The 19,022-nt window shown below is 44.1% G+C and overlaps 1 protein-coding gene and 1 long non-coding RNA gene across 3 annotated transcripts; one reads left to right on the forward strand and one right to left on the reverse strand.

The window, feature by feature from the left end:
- Nucleotides 1-1,522: 1,522 nt before the first annotated feature.
- gprc5ba (G protein-coupled receptor, class C, group 5, member Ba) lies at nt 1,523-16,256 on the forward strand. Of its 2 annotated transcripts, none has more exons than XM_010739403.3 (4): nt 1,523-2,424; nt 10,986-12,005; nt 12,252-12,397; nt 13,878-16,256. In XM_010739403.3, exons 2-4 carry the CDS (start codon nt 10,988-10,990, stop codon nt 13,920-13,922), a joined length of 1,209 nt encoding a protein of 402 aa, XP_010737705.1. In that variant the 5' UTR covers nt 1,523-2,424; nt 10,986-10,987; the 3' UTR covers nt 13,923-16,256. The 2 variants fall into 2 exon arrangements, with proteins under 2 accessions (XP_010737705.1, XP_010737706.1); XM_010739404.3 differs by having other exon boundaries at nt 12,252-12,373.
- Nucleotides 15,807-18,977, reverse strand: LOC113747100 (uncharacterized). The gene is made up of 2 exons (XR_003463342.1): nt 18,651-18,977; nt 15,807-17,280 (listed from the first exon to the last, which is right to left on the reverse strand). It is a non-coding gene; the product is annotated as an uncharacterized LOC113747100 (long non-coding RNA).
- Between the last annotated feature and the right edge of the window lie 45 nt (nt 18,978-19,022).

Here is a 19,022-nt window from a genome sequence, read left to right on the forward strand (position 1 = left end):
TTCTCACAAATCCATTCATTGTGATTAGTTTTGTGTGACAGTGTAATTGATTGGCTTTTCTGTACACAGTCTCTCACTGCTGATAACAAAGATGATGAGAACGTGGACGGTGATGATGGCTGTCTGTTGATAAAGTGAGAGAACCATTAATCTCCTCAGTCGTCCTCTTTCAAGCAGTTAACCCTCCTCCACCTCCACCCCCTCTTCCCATGCTGTCACTCTCCCAGCCTGCACCTGTCAGATTAGTCTCACATCCTCAGCTGCCACTCCATATGATACGCCTCTTTACTGCCCAGAGCCCGCATGTCATCTCACTTTGCATGTGTTTATGCATTTGAGTGTGTGAAAGGGAAAGTGAGGAGGGGGGCAACGAGGCAGTAAGAGGACAATCCCATGCTGAATATGTGTAAAACGTGAGTGGTTGTTGGTTCCCAGTGTCTCCTTCATGTTGCAGCAGGATTTGCAGACAATAAAGTGTTGATTAACACCCCCAGATCACTGGATTATCGCATAAAATGAGACCTAGCTCTGTTATTGGATGGAGATGGGGGGTGGGGGTTGCCTCTCCATTGTCTGGTAATATTTCAGACCAGCAGCAGCTTTATGACTACCTGGTCAGAAGTGTCATGGCTGCCATGCTCTGCTCCTGCTTGTCTGCTGCAGAGGTAACAGTTTTTGGGAAAGCAGTGCAAATAGTGACAACATTGCCACAGATCACTGCCACCGGCTCACAACGTGCACCAGGATAAAGGCAGGATGGAGGTCCAGGGTGGGGGTGGAAGTAGTGGGGGTAGTGGTTGGGGGCTCCACCATTGAAAACCTCCATGGGAGATGGACTGGAGCAGCTGAAGCGGCAAGCATGTGACGAGAGGGAGAAATAATGAGCAGCACAGCAGTTTGTGGCTGTGTCAAGTCCACACAGGTGAGCAGAGAAACACCGGAAAAGAAGCTGGATTACTTTCAAAATAAGAGTGACCAAATGCTCATAATGCACTAACATGGCAGCACTGTTGAGTTAGAGATTAGATCCCCTGGCTCCTTCTGATTTCAGAGTGTGTTTGCATGTTCATATCATGGGTGCAGTGGTTAGCACCCACAGCCAGAAGGTTGCTGGTTCGAACCTCAGCTGGGGCCTTTCTGTGGTTTGGTTTTTCTGCAGTGCTCCGGCTTTCTCCCACAGTCCAAAGACATGCAGGTTAATTGCTGACACTAAATTGCCAGTTGGTGTAAATGTGAGTGCGATTGTTTGTCTCTATGTGTCAGCCCAGTGATGATCTGGCAATTTATGTCATCCAGTGTCAGCTGGGATAGACTCCAGCCCCACCATGACTCTGATAAAATAATAAACCTCCAGATAATTGATGGATTTATATCATAATAATATATTAAGTTGATTTCTAGGCCTGTTTTTAAAAGTACATCGTGTGAAGCAAGCCTAAGGACTTTATTCTGAAAGTTGTAACCGGAAATTTGGTTTTAATAGTTTCACTTGACTCTATGTCGGCATATTTTCTATGACTTAGCGCAGTGAACGAGGCAAAAACAGTACCACAAGCTGGAACTAAGCAGGAGCAGCATCTGGAGAGTCCACATTGTGCGCACAACCTGCGATATTAAGACAGCAGATTTAGGAGGTGTGTGTGTGTGTGTGTGTGTGCCGGAGTGTGTGAAAGAGAGTGCGTAAAGGAAAGGGATTTAATAAGGCTGCCCCCCCACCCCCTGTCAGGCACCAATTCATTTATCGGGGAGTAAAACAGTAAAAGGGAGGGAGGACAGAGAGGAGTCAGTGGAGATTGTGGCAGCTCTGGAGAGCTGTCACTTTCTGTGTGTGTCCGTGTGCGCGGAGAGGGATTATCAGTACGCACGTTACACGGAGCGCAGTTTTGGTGATGCGTTCAGTCGGGAGATGTGCAGCGCGGAGCAGTGAGCGTCAACCAGGGCATTCAGCGGCATAATCGGCGCAATATTAGAAGAAGGGGATCCGGCTGATTTTATTTGGAGAGGAGGGGGTCACCGGGATTTTCCTCACTGTTTGTTTTTTGTGATTTGGTGCAGAGAAAGTGAAAGATGCGCACCACTAAACAAAGGATTTAGAGGGAAAACGATCAAGAATCGCTCCCATATTTTAATCCTGTCACCCCGGTGTGTTCCGTCTCCACCGTTTTGGACTTGTCATTCATGCCCATTCAGCCTCTGATGACAACCGACACGGGCTGAAGAATAACCGGATTCCCTTCTGGAGCGAGAGGAATCATCTGGGCTGATCGCGTACAGCTCCATGTGGATGGAGAGAGAATACGCAAACGCAGCGAGTGGAGCTGTCTCCGAAATGTGACATTTTTTCTTTTTTACTCAGTCTCCCATCGTACCTGACAACTGTGCATCCGCCTTCGCCCTCGATCGGATTTGTTTACATCGATTAAGGTACGTGCTGCTCACCATGTAGCCCATTATATATGAATATTGGCAATGGGGGGTAGGGGAGTGTGATGTGTTTCTGTGATACATATAGATATGTACAGTAGGACTGTTTTAGCTGAATAACCCACAGGGGATCTCGGTGCATTTAAATGCATCTCTCGGTTTGTGTTATAGTAAGGCACTGAGGTGGAAGTTACATCACTGACAGCCCCTGGTGAAAGGCGATGTCTCGATGCACCAAATGTATAGCTGTGCGTGAAGCCAAGAGGGCACGCAGTATAGTAGACAGAAATGTGACACGCAGCTGGGATGTATATTTACGCATAGAATGGCCTTGACCTCAAAGGGCATTTGACAAAACCATGTTAAGCTTAACTAAAGAGACAGAGGACTTTGACCTGTGTGGACTTTTACGACTGATTGGCTGTGGCACGTTTTTCTCACGAGGATAAAAAACAAACAAAAAAAACGTTGGTGTCCTTTAGTAGATGCTGCGCCTCCATTTTCACCCCAACAATACATTGGGGGGTATTTTAGGAGTGTCAATCAATCATCCATTCTTTATTTTAGAGGTTAGATGTCATTCTTTATTTTTGGATCACACACACACACACACACAGCTCAGTAACAATAGTCTTACTGCTGCTCCCTCAAACAAACACACTCTTCTGGAACCCCCCCAGGGACCCTCCCATGTGGCTGGCATTGTTAGGCAAAGAAGAAAAGAAAAAAGAGCATTCTCCAAATGTGTGTTTGCATTAAGCTTCTCCTTAGGTCAGCTAAAACCAAAGGTGTCCCCCCCCTCTCTGCCTTCAGGAGACGTGTCCCTCCCACACTGGCCTTATAAACAAGAGGCCGGGCCCTGAACTGGTCGTCTAACTGGGAGTGAAATTGCACTTAAATGCCCACTTGAGTCCAATTAAACAAAGGAAGTTTGTTTGGGAATGGAAGTCAATGCATGGATTGACTTCTAGCTGGTGAATAGATGGATGACACATGAGCCTGGAGCCTCCGTCAGTGCGGTATCTGTGTGCTCAGAAAGCTCTCGGGCCTATTTTGGAGTGTTCTGTTTTCCATTATTAATCAATATTCAGCAGAGTGGAGACTGTTTATTCTCAGGCCGTGCTTTCATGAGTTAGTTAGCCTCCCCTTGGGAATAGCGGATGATACAGTATCTCCTCGGGGCTGGTGCCATATGTACCTTGTTTGGATGCGTCCTCTTTCTGCACACATGACACAGCTGAGAGCAGGAGCTGCGATTTTCACATACACAGGAACTTCCCTGCTTCTCGCTTCATGTGTGCATTTGTGTTCATGCTCTCACCCCACCTCCTCACTTCACACACATACACACACACACACACACACACTTGCTCCAAGCACCAGGCACAAGATTTGCTCCAATTCCTCTTATTCACATCCGGCTGTTCCTCGTTACTCCTGCTCCTCTGATCATTATCACACTCTCGAACCAGATCTGATCTTTCTGGGCTCCTGTGATCAATCTCCACCCCCCTCAGTCCCATCACTTAATTTATGATGATATCACATGGAGGCAGAACACATGACACCGGAGGTCTGTGGCTCTGGTTTCAAGGTGCATGTCTTTGGGCTTGAGATGCCTTCACATCTGACCGATTAACCCCCCCACCCCCCAAGATCGGTTGTTGTTGTAGGAAGAGGAGGAGAAAGGGGGGTTAGAGTAAAGGGTGCAGGGCACTGGCACTGTTAATTGTTAAGTCAATTAGCATATGGTCTTGCTGTGAGCCCAGTCACATGGTAATGAGGCCTAATTAGGATGGCTAGGGGTGTCTATAGAGGCTGGGGGAAATATTTCCACTGTCAGTTTCTTCATGCTGACACCCAGGGGACTGGCGCAGTGGATGGACTACCACTTTTTCCAGTCTCGACATTTAATATCTTTTCATGTCTTCCCTCTTATCTTTGTGTCTCCTCTCTTCTGTGTGTCTGTTTTTATTCCAACTCCGTTTCAATATTTCAGCACACCCTTACGTCATACCTAAACAACTATCGTATCTCTTCCCATCATCCCATTTTATTAGCATCTTTTTATCTGCCACTACCAGCTGCGAGGGATTGCTGACGTCACATTGGAGGCTTACAGATGTGTAGAGACTGGTGACAGATGGATCAGAGCGTGTGTTGTAATTCATGGTTATTGTGCATTTTTATTTAAAGTAAGAGTAAGTCCACCAATGTGCAGGCAGGAATATGCAGCTACAACACTGTCAGAACATTAAAAACTAAGATTGAAGTTACGGAAAATGTGTTTTCGAGTGTAAATCTACACATGGAACGGTATTACAGGTTTGCAGTGTGTGCTGTTAATCTGTCAATTTCAACAGTGATATATTTCTCAAAATGCAGACATGGAAATTGACCATTTTCTTGCAATTTACTGTGCAGGAGGTCTCTAACTCCATCTAAATGCACGATTGGTAAGGTAATCTCTGGAAAGTCTGTTTTTTTTTTTTTAGATTACAACACTAAGCATGTGTTACTTAGTGAATCCTCACTAAAGAGTGTGTTCACGTTAAGCCGATTAACTTTAAACACACACATTTTTGTGTTTGTTTGAGCCTTCTGTTCATGTTAAAAATGTTTTTCCACAAAACTCCAGAGAGGATAGATGTTAAAATGTCAACCTGGTGACATCAGAAATATGAAAGAGGTTTATATTATATCTAAGATCTCAGGTCAGACAGGCAGGAATGGACTCACGGCTCACTAGAACAGGTTGAGGAAGCTTAAGACAGAAGTTGCAACTGTTATAAGACCAACCTGAAATGTACCTATTAGAGCATACAAGCTTATTTAGAAGTAGAGTTGTGTTTTTAATCTACGGTAAATCTCGGAGTGAGACAGGACATCCAGACTTTCTGGTTTAACTTATCATGAGTGATATCTAATGCATTAAGTAATCCCAGGGAGTGATGTAAGATGTAAATTTATGCGCTGTCAGAAAAAAAAAAGGTCTGTCAGTGTTAGAGAAGAGAGTAGAGTCTTGATTGGCGTCACCAGCAAACAGATGCTGGCACAGGTCCTGCAAAATGACCTGCTCACCTCGACAGCTGGATGAGTGTGTCGTGCAGCCGTATACCTACACACACACACACACGCACACACACACACATTTTCCCTATTATCATCTCAGTAGTCTATATAAATAAAACAGTGGAAAAAAAAAAGAATTGAAGCGAGTCGTCAAAACGCAATAATCCTCCCAATTATCAACACGGTAATTAGACAGCATCTGGTTGTGTGCTGTGTCTTATAATTATAGGGGGGAGGTAATTGTACAGGATGGCTCACTAGAGTTCCTCATCTCTGCTTGTCCTGGATCAGATTTGAATGACTGCAGTGCTGCACATTTGCACTCTCACGCCTGTATTCCTGTTGTGTGTTAAACAGCAGTGCTGTGAGGAATGCATGCTGCATACTTGCCACATTCAGTTTCGTGTGAGAAGGTAGTGCCTTCACAAAGTGATGCATAAAACATGCTACCAAACAGAATGTTATATATTTACATGCAAATAGAGACAGTACACACGGGCAGCCTGTGTAGATGTGTGTGTGTGTGTGAATGACGTGCAGCGTTAGTGCATGTAACCCTGATACGTGCAGAATAAACAAGATGGACCTCTAAGTGCCAGCAGGCTGCTTGGCACTGAGGAAGATGATGCCTGAGAAACAGCAGCCATGCAGCAGAACTGGCAAGAGCTGGATCCTTCCCCAGTTACATAAGATACACAGCAAGAATAAAGGCTAAGAGGGGGAGGGAGGGAAGGAGAGAGGAAGAAGGGGCACGAGGAGGGAAGAAAGAGAAGCCAAAATGGAAGGAAGACGGGTGGGTGGGTGTGTGTGTTTTGGATTAGACCTTGGGGGTGAAAAGAAGGAGAAAACGTGGGGAAAGGAGGTGCGTGAGGCGCATCTTTCACAGCACATCTTCAAATGTAGCGGAGAGATGAGACCGCTCCGGCTGATTTGGAGGAGAGGTGGCATTGAAATCCAACAGAATGGAGAGATTTTAAATGGAGGGGAGGGGGAGAAATGGCTGCATGAAGCCGGAGTGACAGAGAGAGAAACATGTCTAGAAAGGTGGGAGGGGGAGGATGAGACGACGGTAGCATCCTCAGTGCTGCACAAAACCGAAGGCCAGGGACTCTCTCCCTCTCCCTCTCTCTCTCTCTTCACATGACTCATATTAGTGAGAGGACTCAAGTGTGTGGCATGTGTGCTGTAGGTGTGTGTTGAAGTACCCTCCGTAGCATGCAATACATTCGCATGAGCCTTGATTTTGCACATGTGTGTTGCCACTGGCAGCCCTTTCTCTCTGTGCATGCTTCAGCTCTTTCCGCTCACCAGTCTGCCAAGTCACACTCAATAAGCAGCCAGAGCAACCATCTGTGCAAGAGGGAGTGACTGGGTGAGAGGGTGAGTGAATGAAAAAGTGGTCACTCACTAGGATGCAGTGTCTGTGTCTCTTGTTGTGCGAGTGTGCACTCTGTGTCTCGACTGTGTGGTTTTACAGGCTCTGTCATTCGGAAGTGACAAAAGAAGGCGGCGAAGAAAGACAAAAACAAAAGTACAGAAACAAAAGACAGAGGAGGAGCAGTCTGCTGGGATATTTTGAGGATGAGCGAGCCTTTCTCTCTTTGTTCCTGTCCTTTTTGGTTTATTCCTGTCATTTGGGGGGTTAGGAGGGGGTAACCATGGTTATCAGGAGCTTACTAGAAAAACAACATGATGTTTTAAAGCATGAGTTTATCAGGAATGTGTGTTTGTGCCACTTGTGCAGGCTTGCATGTTGGTGTTAAGTATTTGTGTGTATAAAGCTCTGTTTTTTTGTGTGCATGTTTTGGTGACTCATCCCTTCATAAGCACTGATCGACGTTGGCACTGATGTTAAAGTAGACCAATAATAACCAGCGCCTGAGTGAGCCGCTGCAGCGGGGAGGGAAGGAGACGACCGGAAACAACAGGCTGAAATAACGAAAGGAAGTAAGGGAGCGAAAGATTTTAGTAATGAGGAGGCGTGAGGAGGAATTTGGAGGGTGTAAATCTCTGAAGGGTACATGAAAGAGCTCTACATAAATGAATATGCACAAACACACATATGTATACACACACCCATGCATCTTTAGGCTCTCTGGGGTTTCACAGAAATAAATAATAATATTTCAAAAGTTGTAAACAACCACTGCCTTAAAAAACTTGTTTTTAATGACAGACAGATCAAAAGCCTGAAAATAAATAGATGAATGAATTTTGATAAACAGGAGTTAACTCGCTAATGATGTTAATTATGTTATTAACAACATGCATGACCCTCTTCTGTATAAAAGCACTTGCATTTTGAGGCAACTTTTCCAGATTACACGTGCACCTTTCCTATTTTATCTTATATAAACGGTACAAATCATTGCACCAGTGTGCCATCCTTATATCATATCATTAGATTATTATTATGGGTTAATCTGCTGATTATTTTAATTGATTGATTGGCTACAACCACGAGCACAAAGTGACACCTTCAATTTGTTGATTTTGTCCAGCCAATAGTCTAAACCTTTACTTTAATTTAAAGGTCCAGTGTGTAGAATTTAGCGGCATCTACTAAACCAGTGTTTGGTTTATCCCTTCTGGGCTACACTGATATTGAACATAGCCGACTTTATGCATCCATCCATCCATCCATCCATTTTTAGTCATTTTTAATCCTTATCACAGTCGTGGGTGGCCTGTCCCAGCTGGCATTGGACAAGAAGCAGAGTACACTCTGGACAAGTTAAACTCAGGAGCTGCAACTGTGAAATGTTATCTGACTAATCCATTAAACAGCTCTAAATCTTTCATATACTGCTGGATTGTTTAATCTAAAACAATGCATCAAACATCATAAAACAATCTTGTTTTATCAGCTCTTCATTTGTTTTGTCTGGAAAATCTTAAAAAGTAACAAAGCTGTGAAAGTAAAATATTGCACTGTGAAATAAAATACAAATTTATGCTCAATATGCTTGTTGTAGTCACATCCAACCACTGTAGAAAGGTTAGGCACATTAAAGTGACAAATCATGCAGTCAGAATTAGGTCTAGCCTGAGTATATTGCTGCAGGTCAGACTTCCTCCCATTTCTGTCCCTATTTTTCATATTAAAATAAATCAGAGTATCTCAGTTGTCTGTCTCGTTCTCTCTGTCTGCCCCACTTAACAAGCTACATGCTGGAAGGATTGTGTGTGACCTGTAGCCCTGGCTGGTGTGTATTTAAACCGACCACTCTCCCCTGACGACTCGAGTAACTGTGCAACTCTCCTTGACTCACTGGCAAGGAGAGAGAATATGAAGCTGAGGATAAACAGTGTCTTAATTTGGTATGTAAATATTGTGGTACAGTCTATTTGTGGACACCGGGGATTTTTTAAATGTCAAACTACAGCAAGAGTGAAGTCCTCTGATATAAACAATTCAAAACACAATACCTGGGAAATAATTCATGCACATTCATGTTTATTTAAAATAAAAACACATTTTACATATATCTTCTAGTATTTCATTTTTATATTCCTTTTTTTGCTTAAAGCAACACATTTTTGTAATTTAGCACCCACAGAGTGCAATACCACTTTACGGCTTTACGCCTGTATTTGTTATGATTACATTACTTATGATCAAAAAGCACTGAGTCGACAGCTTTGCTGACATTCTTGAGACATCAAGCAAGTGCAACAACACAAAGCTGTTTATTTCACCAAGCTCTCGATAACGACTAAAAGTCAGTCCCAGATTTACTTTTCCCTGGCGACTTCCTGCTCAGTTACCCTCCTCTCTTCTTAGCTTCCTCCATAAACATCACCTTTGGGTCTTTTCACCTCTGTTATTATGTCCACAGAGGATGCTGAGCTCGGTTACATTGCCTGCTTTCCAACTGTGGTTCTGGCACGACACCGGCTCCGCTTCCCATCAGCATTCGTCCATGCCTGGGGCTGAAAATCTCCCCTATCCGAAACTCCTGCAGTGCTCGGAGCTCACAGTCAAACTAACAAAGCTGACAAAGTGATCTAGCATTAACTAACAGCGGCTATAGTTCGCAGCAGTTTACTTTACTGTCCATCAGGAAACTCTGTAAATCAATGAGAGTTGAAGCAGAGCAGCTGGAGGACGTCGGAGGGAAAAACTGGAAAACATTTTCTCCATAAAATATGATCCAGTTTCACCAAAATAAGTGAAATAGTCAATGGTGTGTGACTTAGCGCTATGTACAGTACCTCTTGTACAAAGTTGTGTAGACAGATATGCTGGAAACCATTCACTTGTCAGACAGGTCAGTGTCACATCAACATTATTTAGTCTGTTAGTTTATGATAGCAAAGTTACACAATGTTGCTTTAATGTCTACTATGCATCATTACACTGAGACAAATTTCTTGTATGTGAAAACCTAATTGGCAATAAAACTTGAAGTGTAGCTTCAAGCATAGAGAGGCTTAAAAAGTCTGGGTGTTCTTTGTGAGAGCAGATTGTTTGACGCACTAATGTATGAGCCAGCTTGGAAAGAATTCGTGAAAGCTCAGCAATGTAATGGAGAGACAGTTGACAGTAACCTGGCAAAATGATGTGCTGTGTGTGTGTGAGTGCAGTTTTGTGGTGGCTTTAAATACGGTTCAACCTGTCGTAAAACACACAGCTTGTCAGGTGAAATGACAGCACTGACGATCCAACAGAGGCCTCGTTCAAATGAAAGATTGTGTTTTCGTGTGTGTGTGTGTCTGACAGTTGTGACGAATAAAGGAATACATAGATGGAGACAGCATTGATTTGTGTGCGCTGTTTTTTTTTTTTCCTTCACTGGGACCCAAAAGTATAGAAGTGTTTATTCTCATGCTCAAGGCGCTGTGTATTGGTGTACAGTGTATTATGCATTGTCTCACACTTTGCTAGATGCCCTTAGATGCCTGATTGCGAGTAGAACTGCTTGTATGCACCACTTCCCCTCGCTTTATCTCTGTTTTTCCATAAAATTATGCATGATGCCGCAGCTTTCCTGTCAGTGCTCCGGGCAGCCGGTTCACTGGACAAGACTTGACAAATAATACACCTGAAACTCTCCTCAGAAGCACTGTAGGTGCTCGGACTCTGACCATACTTCTCTGTGAATGGACCGAGAGCAGCTCATCTGGACTTTTCTGGGTTTGTTGGTATTTTTAAGCCATGTGTATGTTGTTTATTTCAAGTTGCTTGCCACAAAATGACACCTAAACTCTTTACAAGGTTCAGAGACAGGCAGGGCTATAGGCTACCATTAGTGAAACAGGATGTGTGTGTGCTTTTGTGTGTTTGGAAAGGCCTCATTCACCCTGCATGAACTACTGTCCTTTGTTTCCTCTCTGAAACACAGCAGTGGCTTATTGTCTGCACTGTCACTCACAGGCCAATGATTACTGTGGGAATGACGGATTGCTCAACTCTTTTTTTTTGTCCTGTTCCTCTCCACTTATTTGACTTTCTCCATTCTCTCTCTTCTGGTCTGTTGATCTCTCAGAGATGGCGTTCCTCCCCGTCCTCCTCCTGCTGCTGCTGACTGTTGCTCATCGCGCCACCAGTGAATCTGAGGCTTCCCCAACAGGCTGCGGCTGGGGCATTGTGCGTCCCTACACCCTGCTCTGTGACCTGGACTCAATATGGGGTGTGGCTGTCGAGTCAGTGGCTGCCGGTGGGGCACTGACTGCAATCTTGCTTGCCCTAGTCCTGCTGTGCCGTTTGCACCACATTAGTGAGGCTGAGAAGCGCAGCGGTGTGGGACCCATCCTCCTGCTGCTACTCGGCACCCTTGGCTTATTCGGCCTGAGCTTTGCTTACCTGATCGAGCAGGATGAGTGTTTATGTTTGCTCCGCAGGGCCCTATGGGGTCTCCTGTTTGCAGTCTGCTTCTCCTGCCTGCTGGTTCAGGGCATCCGCCTGCGCAGGCTTGGCCGTGAACGCCGAAGCCCTGGTGGCTGCGCCCTAACAGGCCTTGCACTGGGTTTGAGTGCTGTGCAGGGAATCATCGCTGCCGAATGGCTGCTCCTGACCGTGCTGAGGGAGGGACGAGCTGCCTGTCAGTATCTACCACTGGACTTCTCACTAGCCTGCAGCTATGTGCTGGCCCTCCTACTTGCCGCCCTGACTGCTGCATCCCTGGCTCTTTGTGGGAAGACACGTCAGTGGCGCTGCAATGCCGTCTGGCTGCTGGTGACATGCCTGCTGTCCGTGCTGCTGTGGGTGGCCTGGGTAGGCTTCTATCTGTATGGCAACGCCTGGCTGGGGAGGTCTCCGGAGTGGAACGATGCCACACTGGCTATTGCTTTAGTGGCTCAGGGCTGGCTGCTGTTGATCTTCCACGCCATTCCTGAATCCCACATCTGCCTGAGACCCCCTCCACAGCCCACTGCCCCGGATTACTTTGACACCTCCCAGAACTCGACACGCATGAGGGAGACCAGCTTCGATGAAGACATCCCGCTCTCTCACAGGCAGTTTGTGGAGAACCAGGGCTACGGATACAACGATGAGAACACTGCAGGTACAGTGCAATCCAATATCTTACACCAGACAGGTGTAAAATGTGCGTAAAGGCTGTAGGTTGAATGTAGGCCAAAGTGAGTAATAGGACACAAGGAAATATTTGCAAGTGTGGCTAGAAATAAGTACAGGAGGAAATATCTGTGGTGCAAGATTACACAGCAAGTGTTTCTTCCTTCAAGAAAGACATGATGAGTAATCAGACAGTGAGTAATCTCTGTCCGCTTCTCTGTTTACTTCATGCCAGGGTTAAGGAGCAGTAGCAGTGCTGGGCAACATAACAGTAACACCGGCGCCAGGCCCAGCGCTCCTTTCCGCAGCAACGTTTACCAGCCCACCGAGATGACCATGATCCTGAACGGGGGAGCGGTGAGTACATCCGCCCAGTCACAGGTACACGCCGCTTACACGCCGCTCTCTCATTCGTCCACGCCGACAAGACTGCATGCACATTTGTGCGTTCCAGACCGTATGTCATTGCACAAGAATGAGGGGGAGGTGTGAGTGTGTGTGTGCACATTATCAATTTGTCGGTGCATCGTCATGTGTTGTATTTTGTGGGCACATGCATGGATGGGTTTGTCACTCATCTGACATTGATTTGCGTCTGGGTGAGCGTGCGAGAGCTTCCACGTGTGTGTAAATAAGCTGTGATGCTATCTGTCCACTGAGCGATGCGACTGTCTGCCGGCTGTCACCCCCTTCATTATGCAGGATGAATGGGCACTCTGGCTGGCACAGGTGAAACTTATTTCCAGCAACTGTGTTATGAATTAAGCCCACCACACAACAGCACAACACACCACTGGAGGCTAAAACGCTGAAGCACACTCTCTACTGACTGAAAGATAATTTGTAGTCTCTATTCCTAGACATTGCATCGAGGCGTGCTGATTTAGCCGACAAAGAGAACGCAGTGACTTCTCCCTAAGCAGCTCTGCATAAAATATCATTTGTTTGCACGAACAGTGTTTTTATGTATTCATTTTAAAAGCGAGGCAAGTTCATTTATATAACGTGCTTCGTACTCATAGGGCTTTGCATAAGGCATAAAAGATATTAAATTTTAAAAAGATTCTCGCACAGCGATTTAAAAGGATGAAATATATTTAAAAGATGAAAGAACAGAATTAAGGAGAGGAGAGAGCGTAGGACGCAAGTGTAATGGCCTAAGAGTGTGTGATCAAGTTAACTGAATAGTTAAACGATTAGATAGATGAGACGATTGACACCACTCTCATGTCTGTCCATCAAATATTAAGCCAACTTAGCATACAGACTGAGAACAGAGGGGAACAGATAGTAGTGCTCTGTCAAGTTAACAATAAACATCTAAAATACACAAGATGAGGTTTAAAATGTTAATTTAGAAGTGTATTTTGGTACTTTTGGACAGATCCAGGTGAGCCATTTCTTTGTATTTTGGTACTTTTGGACAGATCCAGGTGAGCCATTTCTTTGTGCTAAGCTGGTCTAACCGACTTCCTGTTAAACACGAGAGTGGTGTTTTCTCACTAAAGCAAAAAAAAAAAAAGCTCAGTTCCCAAAATGTCTGTTGCTTTAAAGTTTAAAGGTTGTAGGAGATGAGCCAGGTCTTCCATCTTCTGGAGGTTTGTTCCAGCTTTGTAGAGCACAATAATTAAATTCTGCTACTCCGTGGTTCGCTTTAACTGGGACAGCTACCAGATGACACGAGAGAGTTTTATTTTAAAGAAAAAGCCTGTCCGAGATGTATTCTGTCCTAAACCACGAAGGGATTTGTAGTAATCAGTATAAATGGGGCCTATGCAGCTAAAGTATGCATGTTAAATAAAGACGCATGAGTATAATACAGATTGTTAATTATTTACAATCTTAATTTTTCCCTGTACAGGTGCCCTCTGCTCCTCCAACCTACACGGGGCGGCAGCTGTGGTGAGCGAGAGGATTGAAAAGATGTGTGGTAAAAAACGAAGAGAAGAAGAGGATGGAGAGGATGGAGAGGATGAAAAAGAAGGAGGGGGGGTGGGGGGGTCCAGGACGAATGGCCCGCTGGGATAAATTGGACTTTCACTACAGACTTAAACACTGACCGTGTGCCAATCAACCATAGTATGAGTGTGTGTGAGAAAGTAGGGTATGGAGGACAGAGCTAAAGCTCTTCTAGCACACAAATCTCTATGGAAGAGTTGAAAACTCGACCAGCAAGTAGCAAAAACAAAACACACGCTGACTCATATCCAAAAAAATAAATCAACATGCAGTATTCTTTTTTTTTTTGTTTTGTTTTGTTTGATTTGCTCCCCTGAGACTACAGCACTGTAAGCATCCTTGAAAACTGTGAAATCTATCGCTTTTTCCTACTATGTCTCTCTTTCCTGTCAGTCAGGATGTCTTTTCCGCTGCTCATCACAATGCTGGCGCTCAAGTGGAAACATTTGGCTCTGTCCTCCATCCAACCAACCACAGCATAGGTGAAACACAGAGCATAGAGCACATGGGCAACTGTACAGCTCGAGCACCGCCCTCTTAAAAATAATCCAACCTCTGTGGGTATGTATGTAGAGTATATAAGAGGAAAAAAAACAGTCTGCGTGTATTCCCTACATCTCAACTCCAACACTCCCAACAAACCTTCCTTTTTCAGACTGTTACACCTCAGCTTCACCCTTGAACAACGTCTCCTCTCTCCCTCTCCATCGCTGTTGGCGGTTTGCGTTTCTCTGCGACGTCTGTGAATATAACACATAACTCTTCTCACCTTGCCTCATCCTCCCACCTGCATGGACACTTTGCAAAATGCGAAAAAAAACTGTGAAGGCCGAATTACGGTCTGTAAAGATGTTCCCAGTGACCGCAGACACAACAAAAGCAGCCCGAACAGAGGGATCACAAGCTGCTGATGAACTGCTGTTAGATATATATATGAAAATATAAAGGAGCGCTGTGGATTCTGATTGGATGAGGAGGGTGTCAATCATCAGTGGGTAGGCACAGCTTCATGAATCTAGGTCAGACTACTGTGTGCTGCTCTCCCACATCTCCGGTGGCCACTGGCAGTTTGAACCAGCCAGAAGAAACTGTCACTTTATATCAGCAGGAAACGGAGCGAGGAAATGAAATGGTCTCCTGTTCTTAGTTCCTCTATCTGTGTTTTATGTGTGCGTATGTTGGGTGTTGTGATCTTATGAGTGTCGGGGGTTGGAATTCAAAGTCAAGGTTGCTTTGTGGTGCTAAATATTCCTCCACATGACTTCTCAGTGAGGCACAGAACCACAGGACGATGCAGATACAGCAGTCAAGCTGTGAGTGACAGACTATATAGCTGTGTGTGCCTGTGTGTGGAGATATCCTAGAGCCTTAGAAAGATCAGATTTACAGTTCAAGGTAGAAAGAGGGAGATCAAATGGATGGGAAGAGCGAGGAGGAAGGAGATAGCGAGAGGCGAGGCGGTCCGAGGGGAATGAAATCCCTGCGACTTCCTTCAGTTTAGACCTATCTGTTTGAGAAAATGGCTCCCTGGTCTGTTTGTGTGTGTGTGTTTGTGTGTAATGCGGGGGCGGCCCATGCTCGCTCTGCTGTGTGTGGTTGTCTTCTTCATCTGGTGAAGCGTCTCTTCCCCCTTCCTCCTCCACCTCCTCTTCATCCAGCTCCTGCCTCTCTGTGGTCGGCTATAGCTCAAGTCTCCGTGCCAAGAGGGACTCTTGTTTCACTGGAGTCTCCGTTTCACGCCCTTTCCCTTCATCGTGACACCAGCTCTCTCTCTCTTCACCTGAGAAGCTGTGTACATAGTAGTGCTGTAAAGCTTTGCTTGCTTGTTTACTTTTTTTTTTTTTTTTTTTAACTGTAGGCTGATTTTAGACACCAGTGTCATATGACTGACTACTGCAAACTGTTTCTATCTGGGGATTTTTTTTTTTTTTAAACTGGTTTGCTTTGTGTTCATACATTTGCTTGTTGTTACATTATGCTTTTATTTTTTCTCTTGCTGGTGTCTTTTATTTTTTTAAACTAGTATTTTGGATCTATTTTGCCAACACTAGATATGCTTTTATTTTGTTTTTATTGTTTGATTAATGTTCAAGGAAGTGATCTGAGTTGTCATCTATGGGGATTTACATTGGTTGAACCTTCTGCACAGTATTCTCACTCAAGACGGTGTTCCACACTTTGCTGTAACAGTTATGGGGAAACAAACATAAAAATACAATAGCTGTGAATAACTTTTGGCACTTCATGCAGTAAACAAAGATAATTATAATATATACAACAAAAAAAAAACAGAGCAGGGAGGCCTGAAAAAAAAAACTAACTCCGAGCCTATCAACAGTCGTTGATGACCCCTGGTCTTACAGAAACCCTCAACTAAGAAAAGACTAAGGGTCAACCTTCGACTGCTGTATGTTTATGTCTTACCCACTGGCTATTCTAAAATAGGACTGGTGCCAGCTCCATGCCCAAAGAGAGTGTGCCCTACTATGTCAGGCTCTGTTTGGGCCAACGCTGGTCAAAAACAGGCTACGGGTCCCAAATCTGTGCATCGTAGCCCATTAAGAAGAACTGTCCTCAGGGTTTCGGATAGTCAGTAGTAGTGAGTCAAAGTCCTCGACACTGGGAACGGAGGGGGGGAGGTTTCAGTTCTTGTGATGAATTCACTCAATGTGGGGGGAAAAAAATGAATAATAACATGTGACTTTGTAGATTTTGCACTTGTCGACTACCTATCTGTGCATGCTTATCACCATTTCTACATGTAAGACCTTTCTCAGACGTACTTTTGAATACTAACTCTATTTATGTAAGGGTCATGTGACAGCAATCATAATTTCAGTGTATATCAAATGACACATTTAATGTCTGTGCTTTCTTAAACACAAAAGAGAGCTGGCTCTTGAGAAGCAAAGAGATTAAAGTCAGAGGGAAAATGGTCCAAAAATATTATGATTCCCCAAAAAGGAACACAATGCCATCATCACTGGACCTAATAATAACTGCCTCTGTTAGTTTGAAGACTCGAGGGGACAAAAAAGAGAATCTTCTGGCTGATATCGTCTCTGTGTTTAAAATCAAATAGACTGTGGTGAAATTTGCACAAAACTTCTATATGTTAAGTTTGTCATCCCTGGGCAGCCCACTGAGCACCCATCCTCCCTGGGTTTGACATGTCCTTGCCTGTCCTCTCCTGATTTGTCTTGCCTTCAGACTGTTCCAGTGGGGCAGCTGACAGGGGTGATATTGGTTTTCACAGCTGTGACTGTGCAGTGACGCAGCATGCCTATGTATAGAACTTTATTCCCCTGATTAGAAAAAGAAAAAAAAAACAACAACAGTTAACTCTCTTGTTTCTGTAACTGAATCAGGAAAAAAAAAGTTCAATAAAAGTGTCATGTTTGTAGTTAACTTTTAATTGGATATGGTGTTTTTTCTTTCAACAGAAATGATACAGTGCTAGAATGTCAAAATCAGAGCTGGGATGATTTTTTTGGGATCACGATTTATCGGAAAATATTTATTTTATAACAGAAGGGGAAAAAGATAAACATATTTGATAATTAGTCTCTTAAAGACAGAGATATGCACTAAGTGAGATGTGTTAAACTTTTGGTGCTCCATATTGCACAAACTATGTAATGTAGTCAAAACCACCTCAAACGAGACCAGAGTATATTGAGACCAAGACAAGACCAAAACCCAAAAAGGTTTTGAGATCAAGACAAGATCAAGACCAAGACCAAGGCAATATAAGGCGAGTCAAGAGTCAAGACCAGACTACGAGTACTTAGGTAGCTAATATTCCTAAATCTCTGAACCATGGTGAGAGTGAACTGCGACTATAGTTTTATAGTCGCAGTTCACTATAGTGTCGTTTTTGGCTGTAGCAAAGCTCTAAGAACAGTTTGTAAACCACCTTCTCAGCACCAAACAGCACACAGACACAGTTGGCAACTAGCTGGTGAACACAGTAAAGCATGTAGCAGCTAAAGAGCCTGATATTGGTACTGATATTGCAGATGTTAAAGACTAAATACAGAGCTAAAATCAGAGTGAATCTTAGACTTGAGGCAGAATTATAACTCCAAATGAATTATAATGTTGCTACGTAACTGCTGCGTGTGTAAATAAGTGACTGAAGTATGAAATCAACTTAAAAGGTGAAGAAATATCAATGTTGTGGACAAAAAAGAATTAACTCATTGAGTGTTTCTATGAAAAATTAGGATTCATTTAGGAATCCAACAATTCCTTTAAACTTCTCACTTTTGCATTCTAAAAATAAAAACAATATTAATAATAGTAGTATTAATAAATAAACAGTGTGTTTGAACAATGTTTGGAATACTATATTCATCTAAGAACATGGTGTGAATCAGTGAACACCTAGCTCAGCTCACACAGGAGTACACTCTCTAAACTCAGCATCTCTGTGTGTAAACACGGTTGTATACTATACTTTCACCTTCAGCCTAGAATCACAACCCAGAACCAGTTGTTTTCTGGCTTTGCTCCGACAGCCTGGTGCCCACTCCCTCCTGCTACTGTGTGATCCAGTTTCAGTCAGACCCAGTGCTGCCAGACTCTGTGGAGCTTGCTGCACTATCAGATGTCTCCAGAATGGGCTGTTTTATCACCTCAGCCTGTGGCAGCTGTCTCCAAGGCATCCACATACCTGCACAGGGAGATATATGACCCTCCTCATGCCTCACTGTGAGGCGGTGCGCATCAGTGACTGAGATGGTCAGGAAAGCCGTCCATCAACCAGACCGCCACCTTGCTGCTCTGCAGAGACACTGATGGGGGGAGAACCAGAAGTATCCTCTCAGGTACGCAGGGTTCAAGGAGTGATGGAAATATGCCAGGAGTGCACTCTCAGTTTAAATGACATTCAGACAGAAGAATACAGTTATAACTTGTGTTTTAAGTTGACATGAAGGACAGCAAAGTCATTTGGGCAGCATGCATTGTTTTTAGCCTGAAAAAATTAAATAAATATATATATAGCTACCAGGCAGTCAGTCTAACTCTGCTGCCACATGTAATA

Source organism: Larimichthys crocea, chromosome XII (assembly GCF_000972845.2).
Source record: "Larimichthys crocea isolate SSNF chromosome XII, L_crocea_2.0, whole genome shotgun sequence".
NCBI classification, from domain to species: domain Eukaryota; kingdom Metazoa; phylum Chordata; class Actinopteri; family Sciaenidae; genus Larimichthys; species Larimichthys crocea.

Coding starts and splice junctions, on each gene's coding strand:
- gprc5ba (XM_010739403.3), top strand. CDS start 10,988: ATGGCGTTCCTCCCCGTCCTCCTCCTGCTGCTGCTGACTGTTGCTCAT. Junction 12,006..12,251: donor CAACGATGAGAACACTGCAG/GTACAGTGCAAT, acceptor ACTTCATGCCAG/GGTTAAGGAGCAGTAGCAGT. Junction 12,398..13,877: donor GTACATCCGCCCAGTCACAG/GTACACGCCGCT, acceptor TTCCCTGTACAG/GTGCCCTCTGCTCCTCCAAC.